At 31.2% G+C, this 25,313-nt stretch overlaps 1 protein-coding gene across 3 annotated transcripts in view; it reads left to right on the top strand.

Annotated features, from left to right (window-relative positions):
* LOC118182352 (teneurin-m-like) overlaps positions 1–25,313 on the top strand; it is an 828,075-nt gene that overhangs the window by 763,415 nt on the left and 39,347 nt on the right. For 2 of the 3 annotated variants that reach the window (XM_085821597.1, XM_085821599.1), the window contains 12 exons: positions 3,656–3,767; positions 3,889–3,993; positions 6,251–6,454; positions 8,991–9,200; positions 10,790–10,975; positions 12,391–12,540; positions 13,786–13,993; positions 14,119–14,145; positions 15,356–15,475; positions 19,049–19,325; positions 22,077–22,344; positions 23,388–23,528. In XM_085821597.1, coding sequence (XP_085677723.1) covers positions 3,656–3,767; positions 3,889–3,993; positions 6,251–6,454; positions 8,991–9,200; positions 10,790–10,975; positions 12,391–12,540; positions 13,786–13,993; positions 14,119–14,145; positions 15,356–15,475; positions 19,049–19,325; positions 22,077–22,344; positions 23,388–23,528 — 2,008 coding nt within the window. The remainder of the gene's footprint in view (positions 1–3,655; positions 3,768–3,888; positions 3,994–6,250; positions 6,455–8,990; positions 9,201–10,789; positions 10,976–12,390; positions 12,541–13,785; positions 13,994–14,118; positions 14,146–15,355; positions 15,476–19,048; positions 19,326–22,076; positions 22,345–23,387; positions 23,529–25,313) is intronic. The other variant, XM_085821598.1, reaches the window with a different exon arrangement.

Genomic DNA, 25,313 nt, shown 5'->3' with positions numbered 1-25,313 from the left:
TTCTAATTATTTTCTGTAAAGATTGATAATTAAAGAGAAGAAAATCAATATAAACTAGCCAAAATGTTTGGGAAGGCTTGTAGAGACATTAGGTATTTTTGAAAGCAGGAAAGATGAAAAATTAACAACGCCTTCACCGGGAATCGAACCGCGAACCTCTGGAATATCGCTACCAGTGTGCAAACCACTACACCATGAAGGGTTGCCAAGAAGGTGGGAGAAATACCTTATATACTCCCCCTTTTAAACAGCGACTGGGGTTTTTACGGAATCCAATCGCCAAATCCTTTGTGTGGAGAACCCATCAAATAACCATCAGCACCATTAAGTAAAACTTATTCTTTGCATCTACTGAGACTTATATATAAAACAACTTATCACCTCCGTCACTTTAATGGCTTTAAAGTATATTAACTCGGTTACAACCCCTGGAACTCTACACAAAGCTATGACATTAACTGCATTAATAACCATCAACACCATTAAGTAAAACTTATTCTTTGCATCTACTTAAGCAGAGCTTCACTAACTTCAACACTTGCCAACTGTGCCTACATCAGGCCTTTCAGGTTTGTTCCAATCAGCAGGTCTCTCTATAGACAAGCAGCAGAGGGACAACATTCAGTCTTTTGTTATGAATCATGCTGATTATGATCTCACTTCTCATTTTAACCTATGCCGTTTGACATAAAATCTCCCCACTATTTGCTAAATCTCTAAACTGACCAAGTATGTGACAAAATTAGACATTTAAAAAAAAAAAAAAAAAAAAAAAAAAGTGCATAAAGCTAACTATTAGTAAAACGTAAATGTCACTTATCTTCTTTTAAATATGTCCAACTATTATAAGTGTAAAATATTTAATGCTACTTGATAAACTGCATGAAATTTATTTTATTCTCAAACTTATTAATAATTATGTTAGTTAATTCATGTTTAGTAAATAATGCATACAACTTAGGGATCTATTTTATTTTTAGGATGGTATTACAAAAGTGAAATTCAGGCATAGAATAATATTTTTAATTGAATTTATTCAGTTTCTGTTTGCTCATAGGTCCTTAATTTTTTTCATTAATGGTCCTTAAAAGTCCTTAAAAGTACTTAATTTCCGTGTGCAGAAATGTGTACGAACCCTGAAGCTCTTTACAAATATACAGGCTAAGTCCAAATGAATATGCGGGTACAAACGGCTATAACTGTTTAATGGAAAAAGAATTTATCAATAAGAGTAACATAGAATGTAGACGGACCTACAAAATTTCTTTACGTAAAGCACAGATGCAGTGAAGCAGAAGCCTACGCATGCGAGTTGAAACTCCACAATGACAAGAAACCTGTTCATTGCGGGTGTCTCATTAGTAAAAATGGCGATTCCCATGCAGGAAGCATTTTGCATGTTAAAATTTGAAAAATGTCATTCTGTTATAACAGTGCAGAGAAGATTTTGTCAGTGTTACAAACAAAAACATCAAAATGTGAACAACATACGCCAATGGCATCGGATGTTTAAAAAAACAGGATGACTGTGCACAGGGAATAGTGGAAGGCCACGTGTTTCAGCAGATAACATAGAAAGAATTCTCCGCACGTATGAACGAAGCCCATGGAAATCGACATACGAAGGCAGTAGGGAGTTACAAATTCCACAAAAAACATTATGGCGAAGAGGAAGAGGCTGCAAATGAAACCGTACATCATTCAACTTGAGCAGCAGTTGAAACAGGAAGACTATGGCAAATGTATGAATTACGTTACATTTATGGTGGAAAGCATGGAAGGTGAAACAATGGGCTGATCGTTTAATTTTTAGCGATGAATCAACTTTCCACATAAGTGGAAGGTTAACTGGTACAACAGTTGAATTTTGAAATACGGAGAAGCCTTCCACTGTAATTGAACATGAACGAGTAAATTGTACGATCCTTTTTTTCTTCGGTGAGTGAAGTGTGACATCAAATGTTTACCTAGACATGCTTGAGGTATGGTTAATGCCACAGGTAGACTCTGATTCCACGGATTACATCTTTCAGCAAGATGGAGCACCCTAGCACATTTTTAAATCAACACCTTTCAAAGCATTGGATTGGTCGAAGTGGAGCTGCCGACGATGTCTTATACTCCAAGGACAATGTCCAAAGGTCACCAAGACCTCTGTATGTGAAAAACAGGGTGTTTGTGCCTCTCATGACCAAAAAAAAAATTGAAGAACTCAAAGTATGCAGTTGTAATGCGCTTGCGTCGGTGACTGAACAAATGCTTCAGAATGTATGGAGTGAAATGGACTACTGCCCAGATGTTGTCCGTGTTACCGGGAAGTCACAAAATAGAACATCTGTGACGTATGTATACAAAATTTTGAAGTTTCCTCTGCATTATGTGTTAATCTTAGAGATAAATTTGTTTTCAATAAATAGTTATAGACATTTGTAATTGCTATATTCATTTTGACTTGCCCGGTATATATAATTGATGGACAGCATAGACAATTATTGAAATGAATAATTGCCCTTGTAATCTGAGGAGCCTGCTTACAAGGGTCTCTCTAGTAGCTCAAGAGCATTCTAGGTCTCTCTAGTCGAGAGTTCTGGAGCCTTCTAGGTCTCTCTAGTAGCTCAAGAGCATTCTAGGTCACTCTAATCGAGAGTTCAGGAGCCTTCTAGGTCTCTCTAGTTGACAGTTCAGGAGCAGTCTGAGGTCTTGTTCCGATTGAAAAAATCTTCAGACTGATTTTGTATACCTCCTTAATTTTTCTCTTGTATTTTACATCCTCTGATTTGTTATATCTAGAACGTTATCAGAGGGAAAATAAAATCATTAGTTTGGCAACCCTCCTGAAATCAACAGGCTTTGACAACCAGCACTTTGCAGAATGCTAAAATTTTCTGACACTAGTCATGAAGTTATGTCTCTTGAACTGTCAACTGGAACGAATTATTGTGTCTGTGATGTCAGAAACATGTCGTGTGACACATCATAAAAGCTTGCAAGCGGTGACTTGTGGGGACGGCACACATGATTTTCTCATCTCTGTGTCATCCGCCGCATACTATTAAATTGTTCACTTGTCTTGAATAATCACAGAAATCTTTTATACTTTAAATGCACTTACACGGTAAAAATATTATTTATTAAAAGGAAACTTTGATTTAGAATAATTTTTTGATCAGTTCTATACATTTTAGGTCCAACTATTTAAAACTCTTACGGATACCACTGTATCAAAATTGAACAAGTAAGTTAGAAAAAATAAAATATTAAAAAGAAAGCCAAAATATAATATTGTTACTGTATTTATCAATACCATTGCCACATCCTTTATGAGATGAACTGCCTAATTTGTACCTACACTCAGTATTGTCTCAAATTACACAAAGTGCTGCATGGGCTTAAATTAAACTTATATTTAAAAATCCATCACTATTATCAGTTATACAATTTTAAAACTATTCAAACCATTGTTTTGTAATATACATAAAAAGATTCCATATACAGATGGAGTTGCACAATAAAACTTCCCCTGTTCAAGGATCAACTGTATAATATTTTATGTTTTTTGTTGCATACAAAATAATAATAATAATATGTATTTTAAAAATAAGAATCATATTATTATGAAATATTATGTCAATAACAATTCTAAATTTAATTTTAGGTGAATTTTAGTGTAGAATTTGTACAGTTCCTTGATCGAGGATTATGGTATATATCTGTGTATAATGATGGTGATGAACCTCATGATGTCATCTTCTCTTCTCGTTTTACAGGTAAGTTTAGTTCGCAGAAAATTATTCTTTGATTTAAAAAAAAAAAGAGAATTAGCTATACCTTCTTTTGCCATTTTGATTCTTTTTCGGTCTACTTATTATTTTCATATATTTTCTGCAGATGACTCTAGTTTACCTTGTCCTTATGATTGTCATGGGCATGGTGCTTGTGTGATGGGCAGATGTGTATGTAATCCAGATTACGCGGGCGATTCATGTACTTATCGTAAGTAATGATATTAGTGATTATATTCTGCATGTATTAATTATTTTTGGAATTTTGGAAATATTATGTACTGCAGTGCCCTTGCATCTATGTACATAACTGCCCAAGACTTATCATCTTGAAAAATGTATGCTGTGTAAAGCATGGTATTCTTGTAATATACATAAATATAGTCAAGTTTAACAGATAACCCATTGGTGGAAAATACTGAATTTTAACTTTTATTGCAACTAAAATTAAAAATAGTATTTTTTAAATCACATTAGAAATAGCAAATTTTAAATAAACTAATGATTTTCTGACAAATAATAGTGAGTAATGACTGTAAATAATTAGAAGAGGACATTCAGATTAAAACATCTTAAAATTTTAATATAGTTTTTAATTCTTAATTAACAATAAATAAATGTCAAAAAATTAAATATTTTTGTCCTTATTTTTTATATAAATTATACAGTACAATGTCTTTAATCTGGACATCCATAATCTGGAATGATCTATAATCCAGACCTCAAAGCTACAAACTTTCTGCACATGTGTGGCATTTACGCATGCCCGTTTAATGTATAAGGGATGGTATAAGCTGGCTAAAATTATCTAATTATCTATTTCCGTTAATGTTGCAGATTGCGTTGTTCCTTAATCTTCTAATTGCATTCAGCTTATTATTTTTTGCAGACTGTTAGAGCAATTTTATAAAAAGTAAGCTTGAACTTTCGATTATGTCAAAAAGAGTTTCCAATTCTGGAGTTGCCAAAGGATCTACAAAGCGAAAGCATGTTTCGATATATTTTTGTCCTTATTTTTATATAAATTATACAGTACAAAGTCTTTAATCCTGACGTCCATAATCTGGAATGATCTATAATCCGGACCTCAAAGCTACAAAGTTTCTGCACATGTATAGCATTTACACATGCACGTTCAATGTATAAGCGACGGTATAAGCTAGGCTAAAATTATCTAATTATCTATTTCTGTTAATGTTGCAGATTGCGTTGTTCCTTAATCTTCTAATTGGATCCAGCTTATTATTTTTTTGCAGACTGTTAGAGCAATTTTATAAAAAGTAAGCTTGAACTTTCGATTATGTCAAAAAGAGTTTCCGATTCTGGAGCTACCAAAGGATCTACAAGGCGAAAGCATGTTTCGATGTCCATCAAACAAAAAGTGGAATTGCAGCAAAACATGGATAAAGGCATGAAGAAAGTGACAGAGAGGTTAGCGAAAACGAAAAAATTTCGATTGACAAGTTAGTTGGTATTCTCAGCACAGCAATTACAGGACTTGAACAGCGAAACTTTGTAACTGAACAAGAAATTTTGTTTGTTTATAGAATTAAAGAGAAAATATTAGCACATAAAACAAAGCAACTTAAACAACTAACATTAAAAGAAATGTTTTATTTCATAAATTACAGTTTCATATTTTTTATTTCATAATTTCTGCATGCCATCTTACCAGATTTAAATTGATGATCTATAATTCGGAAAAACCCCTAATCCGGAATCACTGAAGTCCCGACGAGTCCGGATTAAAGACTTTGTACTGTATTGTATTTCATATATATTTTTTGGTAAAAAGTCAAAAAGAAGTTAATTACTTTTATAGGCTCTTTATTTATTTATTTATTTATTGTGGCTTTTCCAAAGTGCAATGAATTTTTATTTGTGATCTAAAATCCACACAACCTCAGGTCTCATGCTGTGCAGATTTCTGATCTTCTCTTGAATTAAAATTATTTAAATATAAAGGAAATTTAGGCTTTATAATGGAAGTAAAATTTCAGCATTAAGATAATTAAAAAAAAAAAAAACAGTGACCAATTTTTTAACACTGCTGAGTGCTGGGAATTCAACCCAGGTTCAGTCTCAGGTGAATGGGCTGGTTGGTTTTCATGTTTTTTGTATGTGTAACATGAATACTAGCCAGTTTTGTGACAAGAATATGAAATTTGCAAATTTTTAGCCACAGGAAAGTTCTATATTCCCCAAATCTTAGAAAACTATTTAAAATTTGTGAAATTGTTCACTGAAATTCACTTGGCACTCAAATTACTATTCTACTTCATAAATTAACATTAACATGTTTTATTGCTGTTTGCATTAAAATTCAGTACAAAAGAATTGTCTTTTGTACATATTAATAGTGATGTTAAGTGTTTAACTGTTTTGCTTTGGCTTAATCGATGAAAGTTTTAAATTTATTCTTTTTACGCTGTATAGGTATACTTGTTTTGCTAAATAATTATAAAAAGTTTTCCCAGGTGTTTGTCCCATACTCTGCAGTGGCCGAGGTCAGTATGTAAATGGAGCATGCATGTGCAGTTCAGGATGGAAAGGCAAGGAATGTCACCTAAGAGATGATGAGTGTGAAACTGCTGATTGCAATGGACATGGGGACTGCTTGGATGGTTTATGCAGATGTTTTCCAGGATATAAAGGCTCTCATTGTGAAGAGGGTAAATTTTATCCATCCTCTTTGTTTTCTTTTTTTGTATGGTAAATGTAATAAGTTTTATGTGTGTGTGTGTGATTATGGCAAAGCCTCGAGGGCTATCTGCCTAAGGGGAGGAATGCCTTCATGGTGGACTTTCTGAGTGAAATTGGTTCTTATGCACGTTACACATGGAAAAAACCACGAAAATAAATTTTATGACCTGTGTTAACCAGCGTATCAGTTTGGAAGACTGAAGACCTGTGTTTAATTATTCCAGTTAGGGTGTAAAAATTTTTTACAAGAGCTCCTAACATCCAGTGGGTCACCTTTCTTCTCAATAACTCCTTTTAGATATGGAGGTAATAGAAGAAAGTAACTCTTTGTATTTCATTGGTTTTGCTATCATATGTTCCACAGCACTCTTAACTTCATAAGGAGCCTTTGCAAACAGCATGATGATATAAAAAAGAAAATGTTATCAAAATGGGCAGTGAAAATGTGTACTTAATATCAGTCACCTTTGTAATTATTATTTGGTTTGTTTTAGGTAATAAAAAAATTGAGGTAAAAATTATGACAAGAATTTAGAACTGAGTTAAAGTAAAAGGAGTTTTGATTAAATAATTTAATGTGTTTAAGAGGGTTAGTTGATTTTAAAGTCAACTGAGTAAAATAGTTTAATTAGTACAAGAGTACATTTACTGAATTGAAAGTGTGCAAAATTTTATAAAATCTACTTCATTTGGAATAGAGTAGCAGCACTAATTGATAATTTATTATTTATTTGTTTCACATGAAGTAGATTTTGTTATTCTGTTGCAAGTGAAGTCATATTTTCCCCCTTCCATTGTTGTTTTCCAGAATTAGTGGCATTATTTTCTCCATAAGGGATAAGTTGTTATATTTGGCTGACTATATTTTCAGGAAATAAATAGGGCAGACACAAATGAGACAAGGATTGAATATGACAAGGAAAGATGAAAGAAAAGACTTTGTGAAGTAAACATGTTGAGCATACCATTATTCAACAGTGCAAGAACCCATATAAAAATTGAAGTTGACTCAGAGGAAAACTATTCTTGTTTTGATGAAGTTTATCTCAGCAGCACATTTTGTACTCTGTGCATTGTATCGTTTTGTGCTTTGCACATGTAGTATCTCACAATCCATGGCACTGTTTTACATCAAAATTTAGCACAGCTTTCATTCTGTCAGTGCATAAATTTCTCTTTTGACAATGCGTTCTCCATAATAGAAAGTATTCTTTCAACATGTGCTAAATTTAGTAAATTTCTGAAATGAATAAGCTCCACATTATCGGGGGAGGGGGAGAGTGCCTTTTGTTCACTTAAAAATAATTTTCAAAAAACTCTGAGCACTTTTATCAAATACGGGAGTGTTCTTTTTATTGGAGAGGTATTCAATTATTTGATAGTATTTATAATTCTTTGAATACAGCAGATATGAGTACTAATAAAACAATACAACTGCATGTTTTCCTGACATTCGGGATATTGACATTTGATTACAGATTATTAAAATAATTTAAGGTTGCTTAGTAAACAAACATTTTTATAGCTTTTATTAAAAAGTGGACGAAGTTTTCATTTTGATCAAAGCAACAGGATGCTCGAGAAATCTCGAAACATGGTTTCGTCTCATTCAAAATGGTACACACAGTCAGCATATGTTAGATGAATATATATTTAGTTTAAGAAATTATAACTGCATTAGATTTAAACTGCTGTTTATGTTTGGATAACCTTATTAAGTTCATGACTTTTTGATTTCTCACCAGTACATTCATTTTGCATTTGTGCTTCATAAAAAAAGTAAATTTCAAATTTTCTTGCCTAAAAATTTATACTAAAAATCATTTTATGCAAAGAAATGCTTGTTTGAAATGTATAATAAATTTAAACCACTGGACCTTAATTCTCATGGTTTAATATGCAGAAATAATTGTTTGAAAGATAAAATTTAAGCTATTGCTTGTGTTTCATGGAGTATCTAAACCAGCAACTTTTGATTTCCTTCCATGATAATCACAAATATATAAATTTACCATTTATAATTTTTTGCTCCTTTGTTAAACAAGTGTGCAGTTTTTATTTGTGCTGGATTTTTATGTTATGGAGCTTTTGTGCTATTCTTCTGATATGTAGTATGCTTTTTCTTTTATATACTCATTATTTACTTTAAGATTGTATCTACAGTGCAAAAGCAAATTAGAGTTAATTATTAAACCATATACTCTTAAAAAATATTTTTTATGTTATTTATTTCTTTTTTCATGTAAACTAGTTAATGTTTTTAGAAATTAAATGTTCTTTCATGTATAGATAAGGAAAGATTCTTATTACTAATTTGTTTCCTTGTTGTAATATTTTTTCTTCAAATTATTATGAATCAAATTATGTTTCCCTTTTAATCATTAGAATTAAGTTTTATCACCTAACTTACTTGACTCATGTTTTCTTAAATTATTCAAATTTTCAACAATGTTGGATTTATTCCAAATTGCATATAATTTGATGATCTTTTAAATTTTCTCTTAGTTGACTGCCTAGACCCAGAGTGCAATGATCATGGCATTTGTGTGAGTGGCATGTGTGTGTGTAGAAAAGGCTGGAAAGGTGCAGACTGTAGCGAACCAGATTCTGATGCTCTACGATGCCTTCCGGATTGTTCTGGTCATGGTCATTTTGATCTAAAGTATCAAAAATGCATGTGTGATGAAAAGTGGACAGGTGCTGATTGTTCACAAGGTAGGAAATTTATTTTGGTGTATACTCGGTTTGTATACTAAAAATTATGTTAATGAAATTACTTTTTTTGATGAATATCAATATGTAAATATTTGTTTTACCAATTTCAGTATGTTGAAATTTGACTTGAAATAAAACTGAGACTGGTTATAGGCTGATAGAAGTAATTTTACAATTGCATGAAATACTTTGTATTTTTTAGTTTTCTTACAGTTCTCTAATTCTAGTCAAATCTGTCACTGTGACTGATCAGTGTAACCACTGTGGCAGTTTTTGTGAGTGAAATTAGTTCTATTCTGAAGTATGTATTTTAATTTAAAAAGAAAGAAAATGAATCGGCTTTATGAGGAAAACTGTTTTATTACATGCACACTCTTAATATGTGGAATTTTCATTTCATTTTAAGATATAAAATATTGGAAAATGCAATAATTAAATAAATATATGTGTAGAAAATTTTGCTATACATATAAAGTTTCTTGCTTAAAAAATTTGGCCATTATTTGCCTGATTAAAAAAAAATCTGGCCATTATTTGCTTAAATGTAACTTTTTTTTAACCTTAAAATACCTTTTTTAAAACCATTTATACTCATCTGATATGCTCAGCATACATTTAAAAGTTTGCGGCTGTGTTCGGAATGATGGTTAGGGAAGTGAAGTACTATTTTGTTGGGCTCTGGTTTGAATCCCAGAGAAGGTGTGGATGTTGTAATTGTAAATCCTCTTTCATCTGCAAGTTTAATATTGGTCACCCCCTGTGGTTAGTTTTAGCAATGTTCTTGGTGATAAAGTAGATAAATCATCAATGTGTTCAACCATTCCTGGTGAATGTGTAATTAAAAAATATCTAGCCATTGGAGGAAAGCAAAATTAAAAATATATTAACTTATTATTTGTCTTTAAATTTTTGAAACAAAACATTTTTAACAAAAATTTTTGTGCTGTTATGTGATCTCTTGATAAAACAAGGCAATTACAAATTATGAAAATGTAGTGCTATAAAACTATGCAGACAAACACATATCATAAGATTTAACGCCTGCCTTTAGTTTGGGAACTGTTTCTATTAACTTTCATGTTGATTCATGTCAAGTTAGGACATCTGAACTCTTAAATGAGTGAATGCACTTTGAGGAGTTTGAGTGATATTGTAAAGAAATATCTGCATGCCAAAATTCACCATTTGTAAGCAATACCATCATATTGGTTACAGGGTAATGTTTAGTGTAGCTTTAATACAAAATGCTTTGAAAATTAATTTTTCTGGAAAGAAGAGGCATTGGAAGTGCTTTAACATGTAAATAGCATAGTGAAATTTCAGTATACTGTAAAATACCAGCTGCAGTCTCATAGTAACTCGAGGTATAAAGCAAGTAACACAGTGGATGTTTAAAAAAAACTTTAAAAATGAGCTGTATTAGATAAGCTTTTGTGTTTGTGAAAATTTTAATTTGTGGATAACATTAATTTGTGTAACAGAAGTTTCCTATTGCAAACTGTTTAAAAAAAAATTGCACATTTCATATGGTCTATTCTATATTAACCATTAAAAATTAAAACTGTTTTAATGTTTTATTTGTCTTACAGAAAAATGTGACCTTGATTGTGGTGAGCAAGGACATTGTGAAGGGGGCCAGTGTGTTTGCCAGGATGGCTGGACTGGAACAAAATGCAGTGAAAAATTGTGCGACCCTAGATGTTCTGAACATGGGCAGTGCCGTAATGGCACTTGTCTGTGCATTCAGGGTTGGAATGGAAAACATTGTACTTTAGGTCTGTATTTTTTCTTTTTTTTTCAAACATATACATTGAACTCTTTTATTAGTTGATTAAAAATAGGAATAAGTCAAAAATGACCTGTACTGAAAATATTAACACTTCAAAGGTTTTTAACAGACAGCTTATAGCATGCAGTGTACAATTAGATGTAATTAAAAAAAATAAAACTGGTATATATTTTTAAATGAAAGAAATCTCCAAATATAATAAGTTATAAGATTTATCATTAGGTCTGTGGCCAGCAAATCATATTATAACTAAATTCAAAGCCAAACACTAAATCATATAAAAATGAACTTGGACTCCCCATGCTTTACATATAAAAAATGTGCACTTAAAAAACGTGTAGAAATGAATAATATTTTAGCTGAGAATGTAAAGTCAGTTGCTGTAAAAATTGTGTCAAAACTCAGTTATTCAACATCTTACCTACATTATTTGCTGCTAGGTGCTAGAATCTTGTAGCTACAATCAATGCATTAAGTGCAATTTATTGCAGCTCTTAGGCTTACTTGATATTTTTCTTAAATCTTCTTTTGGGGATAAGTTTTAAAGTAGTGCAAATATTGGAAATCTTTAGAATGGTTTGAATTACATAATACACTGCACAAAATTCATGTTTTCTTGAAAGTGTAGGAATTTCGCTCCAAGATGCATTTGTACCTTACATAATTATAAACTATTATTACCAAATTTTGTTTTTAAGGATCCAGTTTCTTGTTTTGCTTATGTATTGAATACTTTTTTTAGTTAAAAATATTGCATGATGAAAATTAAATTAAATTAAGAAAAATTTAACATGATCTTTGAATTCAAATTTCAGTTTAACATCTGAATACAGAAACATATTAATTCTGCATAGTTAGAATAAACATATAACTTGTTTAAAAATAAATCCCTAAAAGTTCTTACATGGTGAACATAAAATTATGTATTTAAAACAAGCTGTTCTAAACAACAGAACTGAACAGTTGATGACAGATACTGCTTTAATATTCTTCCATCATAAATTAGCACCATGCAGGGACTTTAGTGCTTATTTAATAAAGAAGAGTTTTATTATTCAAGATGTGGCTATGCAGTTTTTCACCAGATTGCTTGTAGACTGGGCTTGCAACCAAGTAAAGTAGCAGCAATTTCTGTTTTTACAGAACATAAAATTCATACTGTCAAAACAATAGCACTTAATTTCAGCTGTATTTCAGGCTAAATGAATAAATAAAAATAATGCCTTCATGGCTACTGAGTGCTTGAAGCAAATTCTGCATATCATTATGAAAATATAGAGAAAAACAACATTTTTATCCTAAAATAGTACTTGCAAAAATTTTCTTTATTTCTGCTGGGATAGCAGAATTGTTTCATTTTAGATTCAGTGATTTATATGTTTTCGTCTTGTTGCATTATAGAGGGATGCTCAAAGAATTGCAATAATCATGGTGAGTGTTCAATGAATGATGAAAGCGAATGGACTTGTCACTGTCAGCATGACTGGGATGGTCCCGATTGCTCTATACCTTTAGAAAAGAACTGTAATGATGGAATAGACAATGACAAAGGTATGAATTTTTTTGTCAAATGTTTATAACCTACTTCATGAATTTTTTATCCTTTGGTCATAATTAAAATTCTAATGTACCCCCAACTTAAAATTTTGGAGAATTCGAATGTATTCCTATTTTCATCAGTATTTGCTTCTAAAAATAACCAAATTTTAATCATAATTCATATCCATAATTATTTAAATTTTCATTTTATCTTAAGATTAAACAAAAAACAAATTAAATCTTTTACTACTAATAATAAACTGAATTTTAAGAAGTAAACTTGATGTGTAAAATTTTTGATATTTTAAGTTAATAATTTTGTTGTTGTTGTTGTAATTGACTAGAACCAATTCTGTGCTAGAAATTATGATTTTTAATAAGAATATTTTTATTAATAGTAGAAATAGTGATAATAGTATTGCAAAAATATTTCTACTTCTTATTGTACTTATTATTATAGTGCTCTGTTCAAGTATAGTTATTTTCAAGTGAATCATAGCACTGAGATGAACAAACCTGACTATTAATAGTTAATTTGTACCATGACCATAGGACTAACTAGCTTGTTTTCATCACAAAGTAATTTCTTGAACTTTGCAGAGCACATGCTATCACTTTTTTAATTGTCTATCATTATATTTTCTGTTCTACAAGCATTGTATACCATTTTGTGTGTTGTAGAAGAATTATCTTTGTCTTTAAGTCAAGTAATTTGTAGGTATAAAATGGTATAATTATGTACCCATTTCAATGTGCAGTTATTATATATATATATGTATCTTTTGTTATGCCAGGTTTTTAATTAAAACAATATTGCTGATTATCCTTTGCTGCATGTTTATATAACATCTCTAATCATCCAATCACCATTCAGTCTTATTTTAGCTGGATTATCAGGACTTTGTTGTATTTTAACTTTTTTATGACTAGTGCCTACACTGACTGGCAACTGTAATGCTTCACAGTAGATAGTGACATCCCTATTTAACATCCACTAGATGTTTCACATGTTTTATATACAGCATCCATCTCCCACATACACTTTACAGGTACAATATACACTGATGGCATAGCAATCTGTTAATTAGTGGTGTACTGTATCAATAACCTGAATATTCATAGTTAATTTGTACCATGGCCATGGGACTAGTTTTGTCATTAAAAATGGGCTAACATAGCTTGCTCCTCTTTCAATATAATAATTAAATTCTTTATGGACTGCTGAAAAAATTGAATTAAAAAATTCAATTCTTGCAGATGGACTGGTAGATTGTGCTGACAGTGAATGCTGTCAAGAAAAATCGTGTGAGAACAACCCATTGTGTTTTGCAGCTGTCGATCCTCTGGACGTACTTCTGCGAAAGCAGCCTCCGGCCGTGACAGCATCATTTTTCCAAAGAATGCAGTTTATGATAGAGGAAGGCTCTGTTCAAAGTTATGCACACAGAACTGTGTTTAATGACAGGTAAGTAATGAGTTTAATCAAAACTTGAAAACAGATTTAAAAATATTGATTTAATATTAAATGCACTGTTTTTAACAGCGATGTGAGAAAACTAATTTTAAAAATTTTTAATTTGTGCTGCATAGTATGCTTGGGCTTCTATTTAATGCCAGGTATGTACTATGCACCATTAATTATATTTTTATAAATTTATTTTATTCATAAATTGTATATGTTTATATTATTCTTTTATATGTATGTATTAATTACAGTGCAAATATTCAAGACATACACACAGAGAAATTAAAATAGCATAGGCTTCAGATAAATTGCTAACATGTTATTCTTTCGAGGTCAAGTAAAAATTAACTGGCTATTAATTTATATAAATAATATAAAAAGTTAATGCATAACATTTTTAAGAAAGTATTTTGTAATATTCATATAAAATATGAAATGTGAAATATCATATGAAATCTCATGTGTATAATGAATATGAAATATGAAATCTCATACGTGAGATATAAAATATGAAAGAAAACTTTTAACTTAATTTAGCATTAGTCCATTTAACTCCTCATTTAAATTTTGCTGCACTCTGTTCCTGTAATCTAAAATGCATCACCTGGAAAATTAATCCATATTATGTCATCTTTATTTATTTATTAATCTTTTTTTGAATCTTAAGATATCTTCGGAATTAATATTACATGTATATTTATGTATTATTTAAGCTTAATAAAGGTACCTCTGTTCAGATAGATACGAACTATATTGGGAAATTATTCTGTATTATTTTAACTAGCAATAAAAAAATTTAAAATATCATTTAAGATTTGTATTCAAATTCCAGTTTAGTACCTGAACAGTTTTAAACAAAATACTTAATGACAGGCCTATTAGCTAATAATAAATTCCTAGAAGCTGAAGATAAAGAACATAAATTTTTATATTTAAAACAAGCTTTTCTTTATTCATAATGCAGTTGTACTTTTTTCGTCACTGTATAACTTGCACAAAAGGCATTAGCAAATATATTTTGTAAGTGATAACAATTTATTTTTTCCTAAGACACAAAAAGTCATCAGATGTTATTATTAGCTATCATCTTAATTTTACTCAGGGTTAAAAAGAAAATGTGATCTAGATAATTTGAAGATTTTATGGATATCAATTTTAATTATTGTGCATTTCAGAGTTTGCTTTTGATCTTCACCATTAATTTCATAATTCGAAAGATTTCAGAGTTATGATGCTTTTTTAATATGTGTATATAGTTCTATCCAGTTTACTGTAATTGTTTATTCCTTAACATATTATCTATGTGGTTTTGTCCATTTGAAAAGTATTTATGAAAATTCATGCAATCCTAATGTTTTTCAGCCGTGCATCTGTAATCAGAGGACAAGTTGTAAGCTCTTTAGGCAGTGGCATTATGGGAATTCGAGTTGGTGTCGCCGGCGATGCTCACCTGGGCTTCACTGTTACAAGAGAAGGAGGATGGTAAGAAAACAATCAATTGGCCTCTTCAAAGTTGTATTATAAATTTTTAATATGAAATATAATACAGCCTTGATTATTCAAATGATCAGTTAGTGGAAATTCTGCTAAAAATTAGTTCTATTAAAATTTGTTTGTATAGATTCCAGAAAAGTTAATAAAATACTTTGAAAAAGTATTCCATTATTTAGCTGTTTGAGTACGCATTATTATTGTATTCTTCTATCATATTTTGCCACCAGTTTCAGATCATGGCAAACTAGTTGGCTATATCATGTTTTTCTGGTTATCTCCATGTGTTATCTGAATACATACCCTTAGAATCTACTCTGCAGGAAGGCGTACCATTCCTTAGGCCAACATGGTCCAACCCGCCGGCCGCATGTGGCCCTCTTATTCATTTTGTTGGCGATTGCCCTTCTTACCAGAAAAAAATGTTAGTTAAGCATTTAGAAAAACAAAAGACCCTTCTTACTGCTTTAAATAATAATAAACAGAATAAACTGTAAAGTAAAAAGTAATTATAAAGTAAAAAGTTTTTAAGGAATGGTGAGCTTATTAAAAGAAGTGCTATAAAAATGGCATCTTCATTTGGACATAAGAAGATGCTGGAAATTTTTAAACAGCGTCCATCAGACAGTAAATAAAAGAATTATTAATGATATGGGTAGTGAAGTTTCAGATACTCTCAAGGGCATTTTGGAAAAATGTTAATTTTACTCTCTAGATGTCAGCACAGATATAGCTGACATCAGCCAGCTATCTTTGTCAAAACAATAAATGAAGAATTTGAAATTCAAGAACTGCTGTTGGAATTAAAATCATTAGAAACTAGCACCAAAGGTATTGATATATTCAGCGCACTGAATAATGGCCATTTCTAAATATGGAGGTTTCGGGAAATGTTCTGGCATTACAGCAGATGGAGCTAAAGCAATAATTGATCATAGAACTGGGTTACTAGGATTGCGTAAAGAAAAATGAATAAATTGTTTGTTTTCCCACTGTATTATCCACCAGGAAGCTCTCTGTGGAAAAATTATAAGGCTGAGTGAAATATTGAAAGCTGTTGTAAATATTGTAAATTTAATAAGGGGAGGCGAAGCCCAGAGACACAGAGCAATTATTGCATTTGTGGACAGTTTGAATGCTGAATATTCTGACATTTTATTGTACTGTCACGTGCACTGGCAAAGTGCTGAAACTTGTTTGTCACAGTTCTTGGGGTTGAAGAATGAAATTTTTGCTTTCCTCAAAAAAGAAAATGTTGGGCACCGAGCATCAAGAAAAACTGAAAGACATCCAGTTTTTAAACAATCTTGTTTTTCTGACAGATTTTAACCTCCCATCTAAATGCTTTAAACTTGAAACTACAAAACAGAAAACAAAATATATTCCTGCTTTATGGACATATAGAAGGCTTTCTAAAAAAAAAAACTTAATGTAAAGCTAATTACACTGAAGGCAAATAATATGGACACTTCCCATTTTGTCAGCTGCGGAAAGAAGAAAACAACACAAATTTTACCATCCTTCATGAAATAATTATTGATATCTAGAAAGAGTTCCAGGACAGATTCCAAGATTTTGACTCCCTAAAAACAAAACTTTCACTGTTAAACAACCCCATGAAAATTGAAGTAAGTGTGGTGCCTTGCTACCTTCAAATGGAAATTTATGATCTTCAGGCAGATCCATTCTACCAGACTAAAAAGTGTGATGTCACTGAACATTTCTGGAAACTGATTTCTAAAGAGTGTTTTCCAAAACTGCATAAATTCTCTTTGCAAATGTTATTGCTGTTTGGCACATATGTGTGTGAGTGTGTTTTTCTGCTCTCAAGCAAATTAAATCAAAAACGAGAGATCACACTGAAAGCGCTTCACTGGAATCAAGCTTGAGACTTTGCCTTACTGAAACTACAATGGACATTGATAAACTTGTATCAGAAAAGCAATACCAATCATCACATTGATTTCTAGACTGTAAAATAAAGTGATATATTAAACTAGTGATTTATATGTAATTCATTTTTGTTGTTTAATGTCTGGCCCTTATTCTCCTATACTAAAGTTTAATTGGCCCTCGGGTAACTAAAGGTTGGAGCACACTGCCTTAGGCAAACAGCACTCGCCTGATTTGATGAGATCTGTTAATCTCAGCAGACCTAATTCATGCTACCACTTCTTTTATACCAAACTGGTTCCTTTTATTTTGTTTGCTTCAATCTATTGTTTTGGATGAAATGAAATTACTTTAGTTGTATTATTTCTAATTATAGCATTATTTTGAGTAATAATGATGCTTTGAATTACTAACAAGTTGACATTACTATTCCTTTGAGATAAAATAGCATTATATTAGCTGTGGATGATAATGCAATAATAATAATAATAATAATAATAATAATAATAATAATAATGATTATTTATGTGAGGTTCTGTATATTTTGTGTTTGTTTTTCTTAGTATAATATAATGTTGAGATAAAATGCTTATATTTTAAAATAAGTGTTGGTTAAATTAAAATACATAGTCATAAAAGTAAAGTAAGTGGTTACTCCAGATAGTCATTTTTCTAGTTTTTCAAAGACTTTTTACTGTTTTCAATTTAAAAAATTTTATCCAACATAAGTAATACTGCAAATCAGTGATGAATAAGATCTTTTATTTTTCTCAAATGTTACAGAAGTGTACTACTGAGTACAGCAATTACTTAAGCATTTAAAATTACTGAATATGACATTTACTTAAAATTACTGAATTACTGAATATGACCACTTACTTTAAAGTAAGTGGTTTACTCCAGATAGTCATTTTTCTAGTCATTCAAAGACTTTATTCTGTTTTAAATTTAAAAAAATTTATCCAGCATAAGTAATACTGCAAATCAGTGATGAATAAGATCTTTTATTTTTCTCAAATGTTACGGAAGTGTACTACCGAGTACAGCAATTACTTAAGCATTTAAAATTACTGAATATGACATTTACTTAAGCATTCTTTCTGTATTTTTAATAACAGTAACAATTAATTTGCAGTAATCAAAATTAATTGAAAAATGTTTTTAAAATCCAATAATGATTATGAATCCAATAATGATTATTACTAGCCTTCTTATGTATTACTTTTTTTAAATGTTGCTGCTATAATAATATGTATTTTGGTATAATGGAAGGAAAACATTATATGATTGGTAAAATTTATACATGACAAGTAAAATTTAAAATTAAATAGTGAATAAAATCTTATAAATTTCAAGGATGATCACAAGGTCCCTTTTTTCAAGACCATTTCCAAAGGACTTTTTCTTGAAAAGGGGAGGTTACAAAATTTTCTAAAACATTTTCCCCCCAGAACAGCTAAAAATGTTGTTGCCAAAAATGTAATAAATGTAAGCAGTTAGAATACCTGCAGTTGTAATTATTTTGTACTAGTTTGTTAGTTTGATGTAATAAAACTCTTTTAAAGTTATTTAATGCATTTGTAATAATCATACTGTCACATCAAACTTCTTCATTATTTAATGAAGACACTAAGTGATAATTGAATTTTATTAAAATATGATACATTGCAGGTTTGATATCATGGTGAATGGTGGTGGTGCTGTAAAACTGCATTTCCAGAGAGATCCTTTTCGTCCCAGAGACGTCACAGTAGTCGTCCCTTGGAATGAAATTGTTGTCATCAATAAAGTGGTGATGAGCACTGATGATGAAAAGCCCCAAGAATATAAAACACTGCTTTGTTTAGATCATGATTATGATAATATGAAGCCAGTTGTTTTGGCTACATGGAAGCATGGTTTTCAAGGAGCTTGTCCAGACAGAAGTGCTATTCTTGCTGAACCTCAGGTAACTTTGTATTTTCAATTGTATATGCAGTTTAATGCAATATATTGTAACTCTTGAAGATATTAGTGTTTCTGCAGAAAAAAACTAAACTTCGACAGACATTAAATTATTTCAAAGTGAAATTTATTAAAAAATTCGTTGCATCATTTGTGAACCAAATATGAATCTTCAACATATATCACTGAACTCAGTATCTATCTGTATATAGCATGTGTGTTGACCCTGCATTGCAAGACCACATGGAAGCATGCCTTTCATTCCCCTTCCCTGCATTAAAAGCAGTTGGTAGAGGATATTCTTTATTGGCCAAATGAACCAACTGAACAGTTACTAGAATCTTTGCTATCATCCTTATATTATGAACAGCACATTATAGAATCAGTAATCAGAAATGATACCCGTTGCTTTTACAAATGGCACTTATTTTTGCTAATAGTATGGAAAAATAAAAGTTATTTCTTGAAAGGGAATGTATAAGTTATATTTCTCAACAGTCCTTTCATGCCTGTAACGTATATAAAATTTAATTTAATCAGTGTTGAAAGGCATTTAGTATGTAGGGTATTTGGAACACAACCTGTGCTGCTCTGTAGCACGCAGTCTAGCAGGAGTTCATGCTTGCTGAATATGCTTGATGAATTAATATTCTATATTTAAACAGGTACTGGTTGAAGCAAGGCCAGCATCTTGTGTTCCCATAGGTATACATTAGATATTGATGAGCCTTGCCAACTGTTAAGCTTTCATCTAATTTTGGGAGAGAACTTCCAGGCAATCTGAGGGTCTGTTGCTTCACCACCGAATTCTCGAGAGGACTTTTGGCTGGCTATGTATTTGGAGTGCTTCTTTGTCACATAGGCACTGTAAGTTTATGAACAACAATGCCATCTTGAGGACCTTCAGCACCAGCTCATCTGTACAGTAGTCAGCAGCTCCAACCACTATAACGGTTGGGAGGCTTATATTTTATACAGTAGCACATTTTGTCCATTTTTTTGCTGAGCAATAATTTTTTTGTCGCCTAAAAGAATTTATTGGAAAATTCTTCATCATTCAGCAGCTGCCAAATTGTGAAATTCCCTGCAATTCCTTTGTCAAAATTTCACGCAGAAAATATCTTTGGATCAAAACATGTTCAGCTTACAATGTTTAGCACAATTCATGGTGCTATCTTAATATGATTCCATACATTTGAGCTACTGACCTCTTAACTGAAGAGTATCATATTTATGATTATTGTGGTCTCGCTGTAGTGAAGCAGCACAGGATTAATCTTCAATTATAGGTACAAATTTAACGATTTTGGGAGGATATTTGTTTAGCTAATGCTGTGAAAACAATATTCAATGAACATGAAAGCTTCCTTCTATACTGAATGAGAAAACCTGTTGCTGATGTCTAGATTTTGCAAAATTGCCCAAACTACCACATATTTCACTCTGTATTGTCTTGAGCACGAAGAAGATAAGAGAGAGAAGAAGCATATTTTTCAGGTGGTGGCGGATATTAAGTAGGGGTTTTCTGTCTTCTGCTCTTCTTACAGTATGTTTTTTATTTTTATATGTAAAACCTTATACAGTCAAAAGTCGTTAATCCAGACACGTTGGGACTTCGGCGATTCCGGATTATAGATCATCAGTTTAAATCTGGTAAGATGGCATGCAGGAATTATAAAATTAAAAATATGAAACCGTAATTTATGAAATAAAGAACAATTATGATCTAAAGGGTATCAAAATTTACAACAACAACAACAAAAAAAAAAAAAAAAAAAAAAAGCTTAATATTTATTTGTTTACTTAATTAAACATTTCTTTCAATGTAAGTTGGTTTCAGTTGCTTCATTTTATGTGCTAATACTTTCTCTTTAATTCTATAAACAGACATAATTTCTTGTTCAGTTACAAAGTTCCGCTGTTGAAGTCCTATAATTGCTGTGTCGAGTATACTGACTAATTTGCCAATCGAAATTCTTTCGTTTTCAATAACCTCTGTGTCACTTTCTTCACTATCGGAAGCGAATTATAATGACGAGGAATTTGATTTTAATCATATTAAAGGCGGAGTACATCGAGATGAAATACTACATTTAGTAAGAAATTATAAGCCAAATAAAATAAAAACATCTGCCCTGAAGATAAGGATAGTGCTGACAGATCAACTTCCAATTCATAGTTCCCCCCACCACCCACCCAGAGCAGCGTGAAATTGATAAACAGATTTCGCAATGGTTAGATAAACAAAGGATCATGCCCTTATCCATTTTTTGCAGCAATTCCACTTTTTGTTTAATGGACTTACTTTGTTTAATGAAACATGCTTTCGATTTGTAGATCCTTTACATATTAGTAAATATATATTGGAAATTCTATTTGACATAATCGAAAGTTCAAGCTTACTTTTATAAAATTGCTCTAAGAGTCTGCAAAAAATAATAAGCCGGATCCAATTCGAAGATTAAGGAGCAACGCATTCTGCAACATTAACTGAATTAGATAATTTTAGCTTAGCTTATACCATCCGTTATACATTAAACGCGCATGCGTAAACGTATTATGCGCACACGCATATTCGCAGCCGTAAAGGTCTTACGCGCATGCGTCAATGTGATGCATGTGCAGAAAGTTTGTAGCTTTGAGGTACGGATTATAGATCATTCCGGATTATGGGTGTCCAAATTAATGACTTTTGACTGTATTATCTTCTGTTTCCCTAATTGAATGTGTAATGAATTTAATGTTTTTCTTTTAGGTCATCCAAGAAAGTCTGTCTATCCCAGGCACTGATTTGCATCTAGTCTATCATAGCAGTAGGGTTAGCGGATATTTGTCAACAATTCAATTGCAGTTGACTCCTGATTCGATACCAACCACTTTGCGTCTGATTCATTTGAGGATATCCATTGAGGGCATTCTGTTTGAGAAGACATTTGAAGCAGATCCTGCTATCAAGTATACATATGCTTGGAATAGAAGAAATGTTTACAGACAAAAAGTTTATGGAATTGCCTCAGCAACAGGTAACTAGAAATTATAATTTCATATTTGAAGGACACACTTTGTAAAAACCACTCATGAACATACAAAATAATGCTACATAAAATTATAAGTGTTATATTTCTGTGAATATTAATAACCATAACTAAATAGAGCTATCTGTGATTAATGAGTACTTTTCTGTGCAAGCACATCTGCATGGAATAATATCTGCCTATGAAATATTCTACAGTAATTTACTTATAACCAAGTGCAAAAAAATTTTGGTGTGAAAAAAAAGAAAAAAAAAAAAAAAAAAAAAAGAGAGAGAGAGAGAGCAGCATAATAAATTGTGAAATATGCACCTTGTCAAGTATTTCCACAGCACAGTTTTTTTGATATGATCTTCAGATAGAGTTGTTTTAAAACAGTATTTATTAAGTATTGTTTAAGTATGGTAATTGAGGGGATCCTTAGTCTACCAATCCAAGTTTGTGACCCAATTATCATCTACAGTTTTTCATTTGGGCACCAGATATTTTGAGATTTGTAATGGTATTTCTTTTAACATTTGAGTCCTTACTGGCAGTTGAACACAGGTTGTGAGATTACCAAAATGGTAAGCCAACCACTTCCCTATAAGACTGTATAAAAGGAATGTCCTTAACTTCCTTACATTTTATAAGACTAAAACTTCATAATCTAAGAAAAATTGTATAAAAGTTATTCTTGTCATCTGAATTATTTTCTTTTTTTATGTGACCACTTTTTAAAACATGCTATATAAAGATTGTTTTAATTTACCCAAACTAGTATACTTAATTTGCCTTAGTTATTCCTAGTAATATCTGTTTTGTTTGTATTCTTTTCATTATCAGTAAGTAGAATTCAATCACTTTAGTAACCATTTTTCATTTGTGTGTATTAATGTGTAAACTAAAAAGGAAGACTGAATGTAACAGGTACATGACTAAGACGATGGTACTATTTCAGGAATTGGATCTTCTAATTTGAATGTTAATGATAAAAGCATTAGATAGAAGTGCTTTTCAGATTTTTCAAAAACTAAAATGAAAATTCCTTTCAGTTTCTGTTGGATATGAGTACAGTTCATGCAACCACATAATATGGGAAATTCAGACAACACAAGTACGAGGCCATGATATGAGTATATCTGACATTGGTGGATGGAATTTAGATATTCATCATAAATATAATTTTCATGAAGGTAAGCATATTTTTTTTCTTTTCATTCTGAAATCTGTAAATATATTAACTATGGCAACAAAACTGAAACTTGCTTAGAAAGGGAGTTATGTGAAGTGATATCTTTTCCAAGACTTTATGGAAAAATTGGATTTTGGACTACTAAAATAAAGAAATAAACTAACAAAAAGAATAAATGATAAGGCTGTAGGGGATGTTTTTTAATATATTCTAATTTAAACTGGATTCTTAATAGATACATTTGTTTTTGTTTGTTTTTAAGTATGTCAGAAACTCCAAACTTCTAGCTCAACTGACACAGCCGTCTATCTGTATATTCAAAATTTATGTAAATAGTTCATTTGTTTCTGCAGGGCAAATAATACACATAGTGTCACAATGCAAGTTGGGGAGTTTTATTTCGTATATTATATCATTATTTAAAAAACATATGTCAAAATAATTAAAATATTGTTACAAATGCCTGGAATATGATAGCTTCCTTGCAAAGTGGATTTAGGGTTGCCAGAAAATTGCAGGGAAAGGCAGGGTTCCAGATTTGGCTCAAAATTGGCAATATGCCATAGATTGAGAGAGAAAATTCTAGAATGAATTCTTACCGGTTTGCTCCAGAATGTTCCTGAAGGCAGTTCAAGAGCTACATAAACCCTGCTTGTACGCAGAGTAATAGTGTATCGTGAAGAGTATCTTCGAGGTACTGTGTTCAGCTCTGAGAGCAATTGACGAAGTCAGGAGCTGTACTCGGTGTTTTACTGTGAAGCTATTTTCACCGTTACAGCCTCATAGCTGGAAGGCTGTGTTGCTGATTGCTTCAGCATGTATATCATAGTTTTTCAGTGATTGTAAACATGTCTTTGGAACTCTCCTGCGAAATAGTGGCAAATAAATTGTGTTTTGATTCTTTGTCAGGTGTTGTTGTCAATCACTCCAAATCTACAAGCCTGTAGAGCGCAACAATATTTTTATTTCCATAAAGCATAATCCAAAACAACTTTTTAAGACAACGTTAAGAATCGAAGTTATTTTTTATTTGCATAATCCATTTCCATATATAATTCAAATGAAACAATGAATCTGATTTTTATATATGTAGAGTGAGGTAATTTTTTTTTAAACTTAATTTAGAAATAGTTTTACCTTCTTATTGATGCATGCTTGTTTCTTGTTGAAATTTAAAAAAAATATGACAACTTGCTGCATAGGTGACAAACATTAAAATATATATACACCTCTGCTATATTATTTTGATACAGTGGAATCCATGTCACAGGTTAAGTACCTAAAATAATGTCCAGTGCAAGGGGAAAATGTTGTTCAAAGAAAATGATAAGGAAATGTTTTTGAGTAAATAAGAATTCTTTTGTAAAAATGCACCAAAATATTTTAAGTTTTAAATAATATATACTTTTAAAGTATACTCTTAAGCTATAAAAATAAATAAGTAATTATGCTATTTGCAGTAATCACTGCTGAAAAATGTAGAATTTTGCAGGTCTTACAAAAAACGAGCATGTGAAATAAAAATATATCTTTGTAAACAGAGGTAGATTTAGAGATAGAGGTAAGTGGAGAACTCATCTCACATGAACTTGTGAGACCCCTCATGTCTTAACAGACAGAGTTATTTAATTTGTTTTAAAAATTAATAGTTTGGACACAACTTGAAATATGGGCCCCTCACATATGCAAGGCACTATAAATCTATTTCTGTTTGTAAATACAAAATGCATTTTAAGATACTTAAAATATAGCTAAGAATATAATAGTAATTAAGCTAAGTTTTGGC

This window comes from Stegodyphus dumicola, chromosome 8, assembly GCF_044657685.1.
Source record: "Stegodyphus dumicola isolate Sdum_Otavi_A_Nest chromosome 8, ASM4465768v1".
NCBI lineage: Eukaryota > Metazoa > Arthropoda > Arachnida > Araneae > Eresidae > Stegodyphus > Stegodyphus dumicola.
The sequence above is the reverse complement of the archived record's forward strand: the minus strand, read 5'-3'. Positions and strand labels throughout refer to the sequence as shown.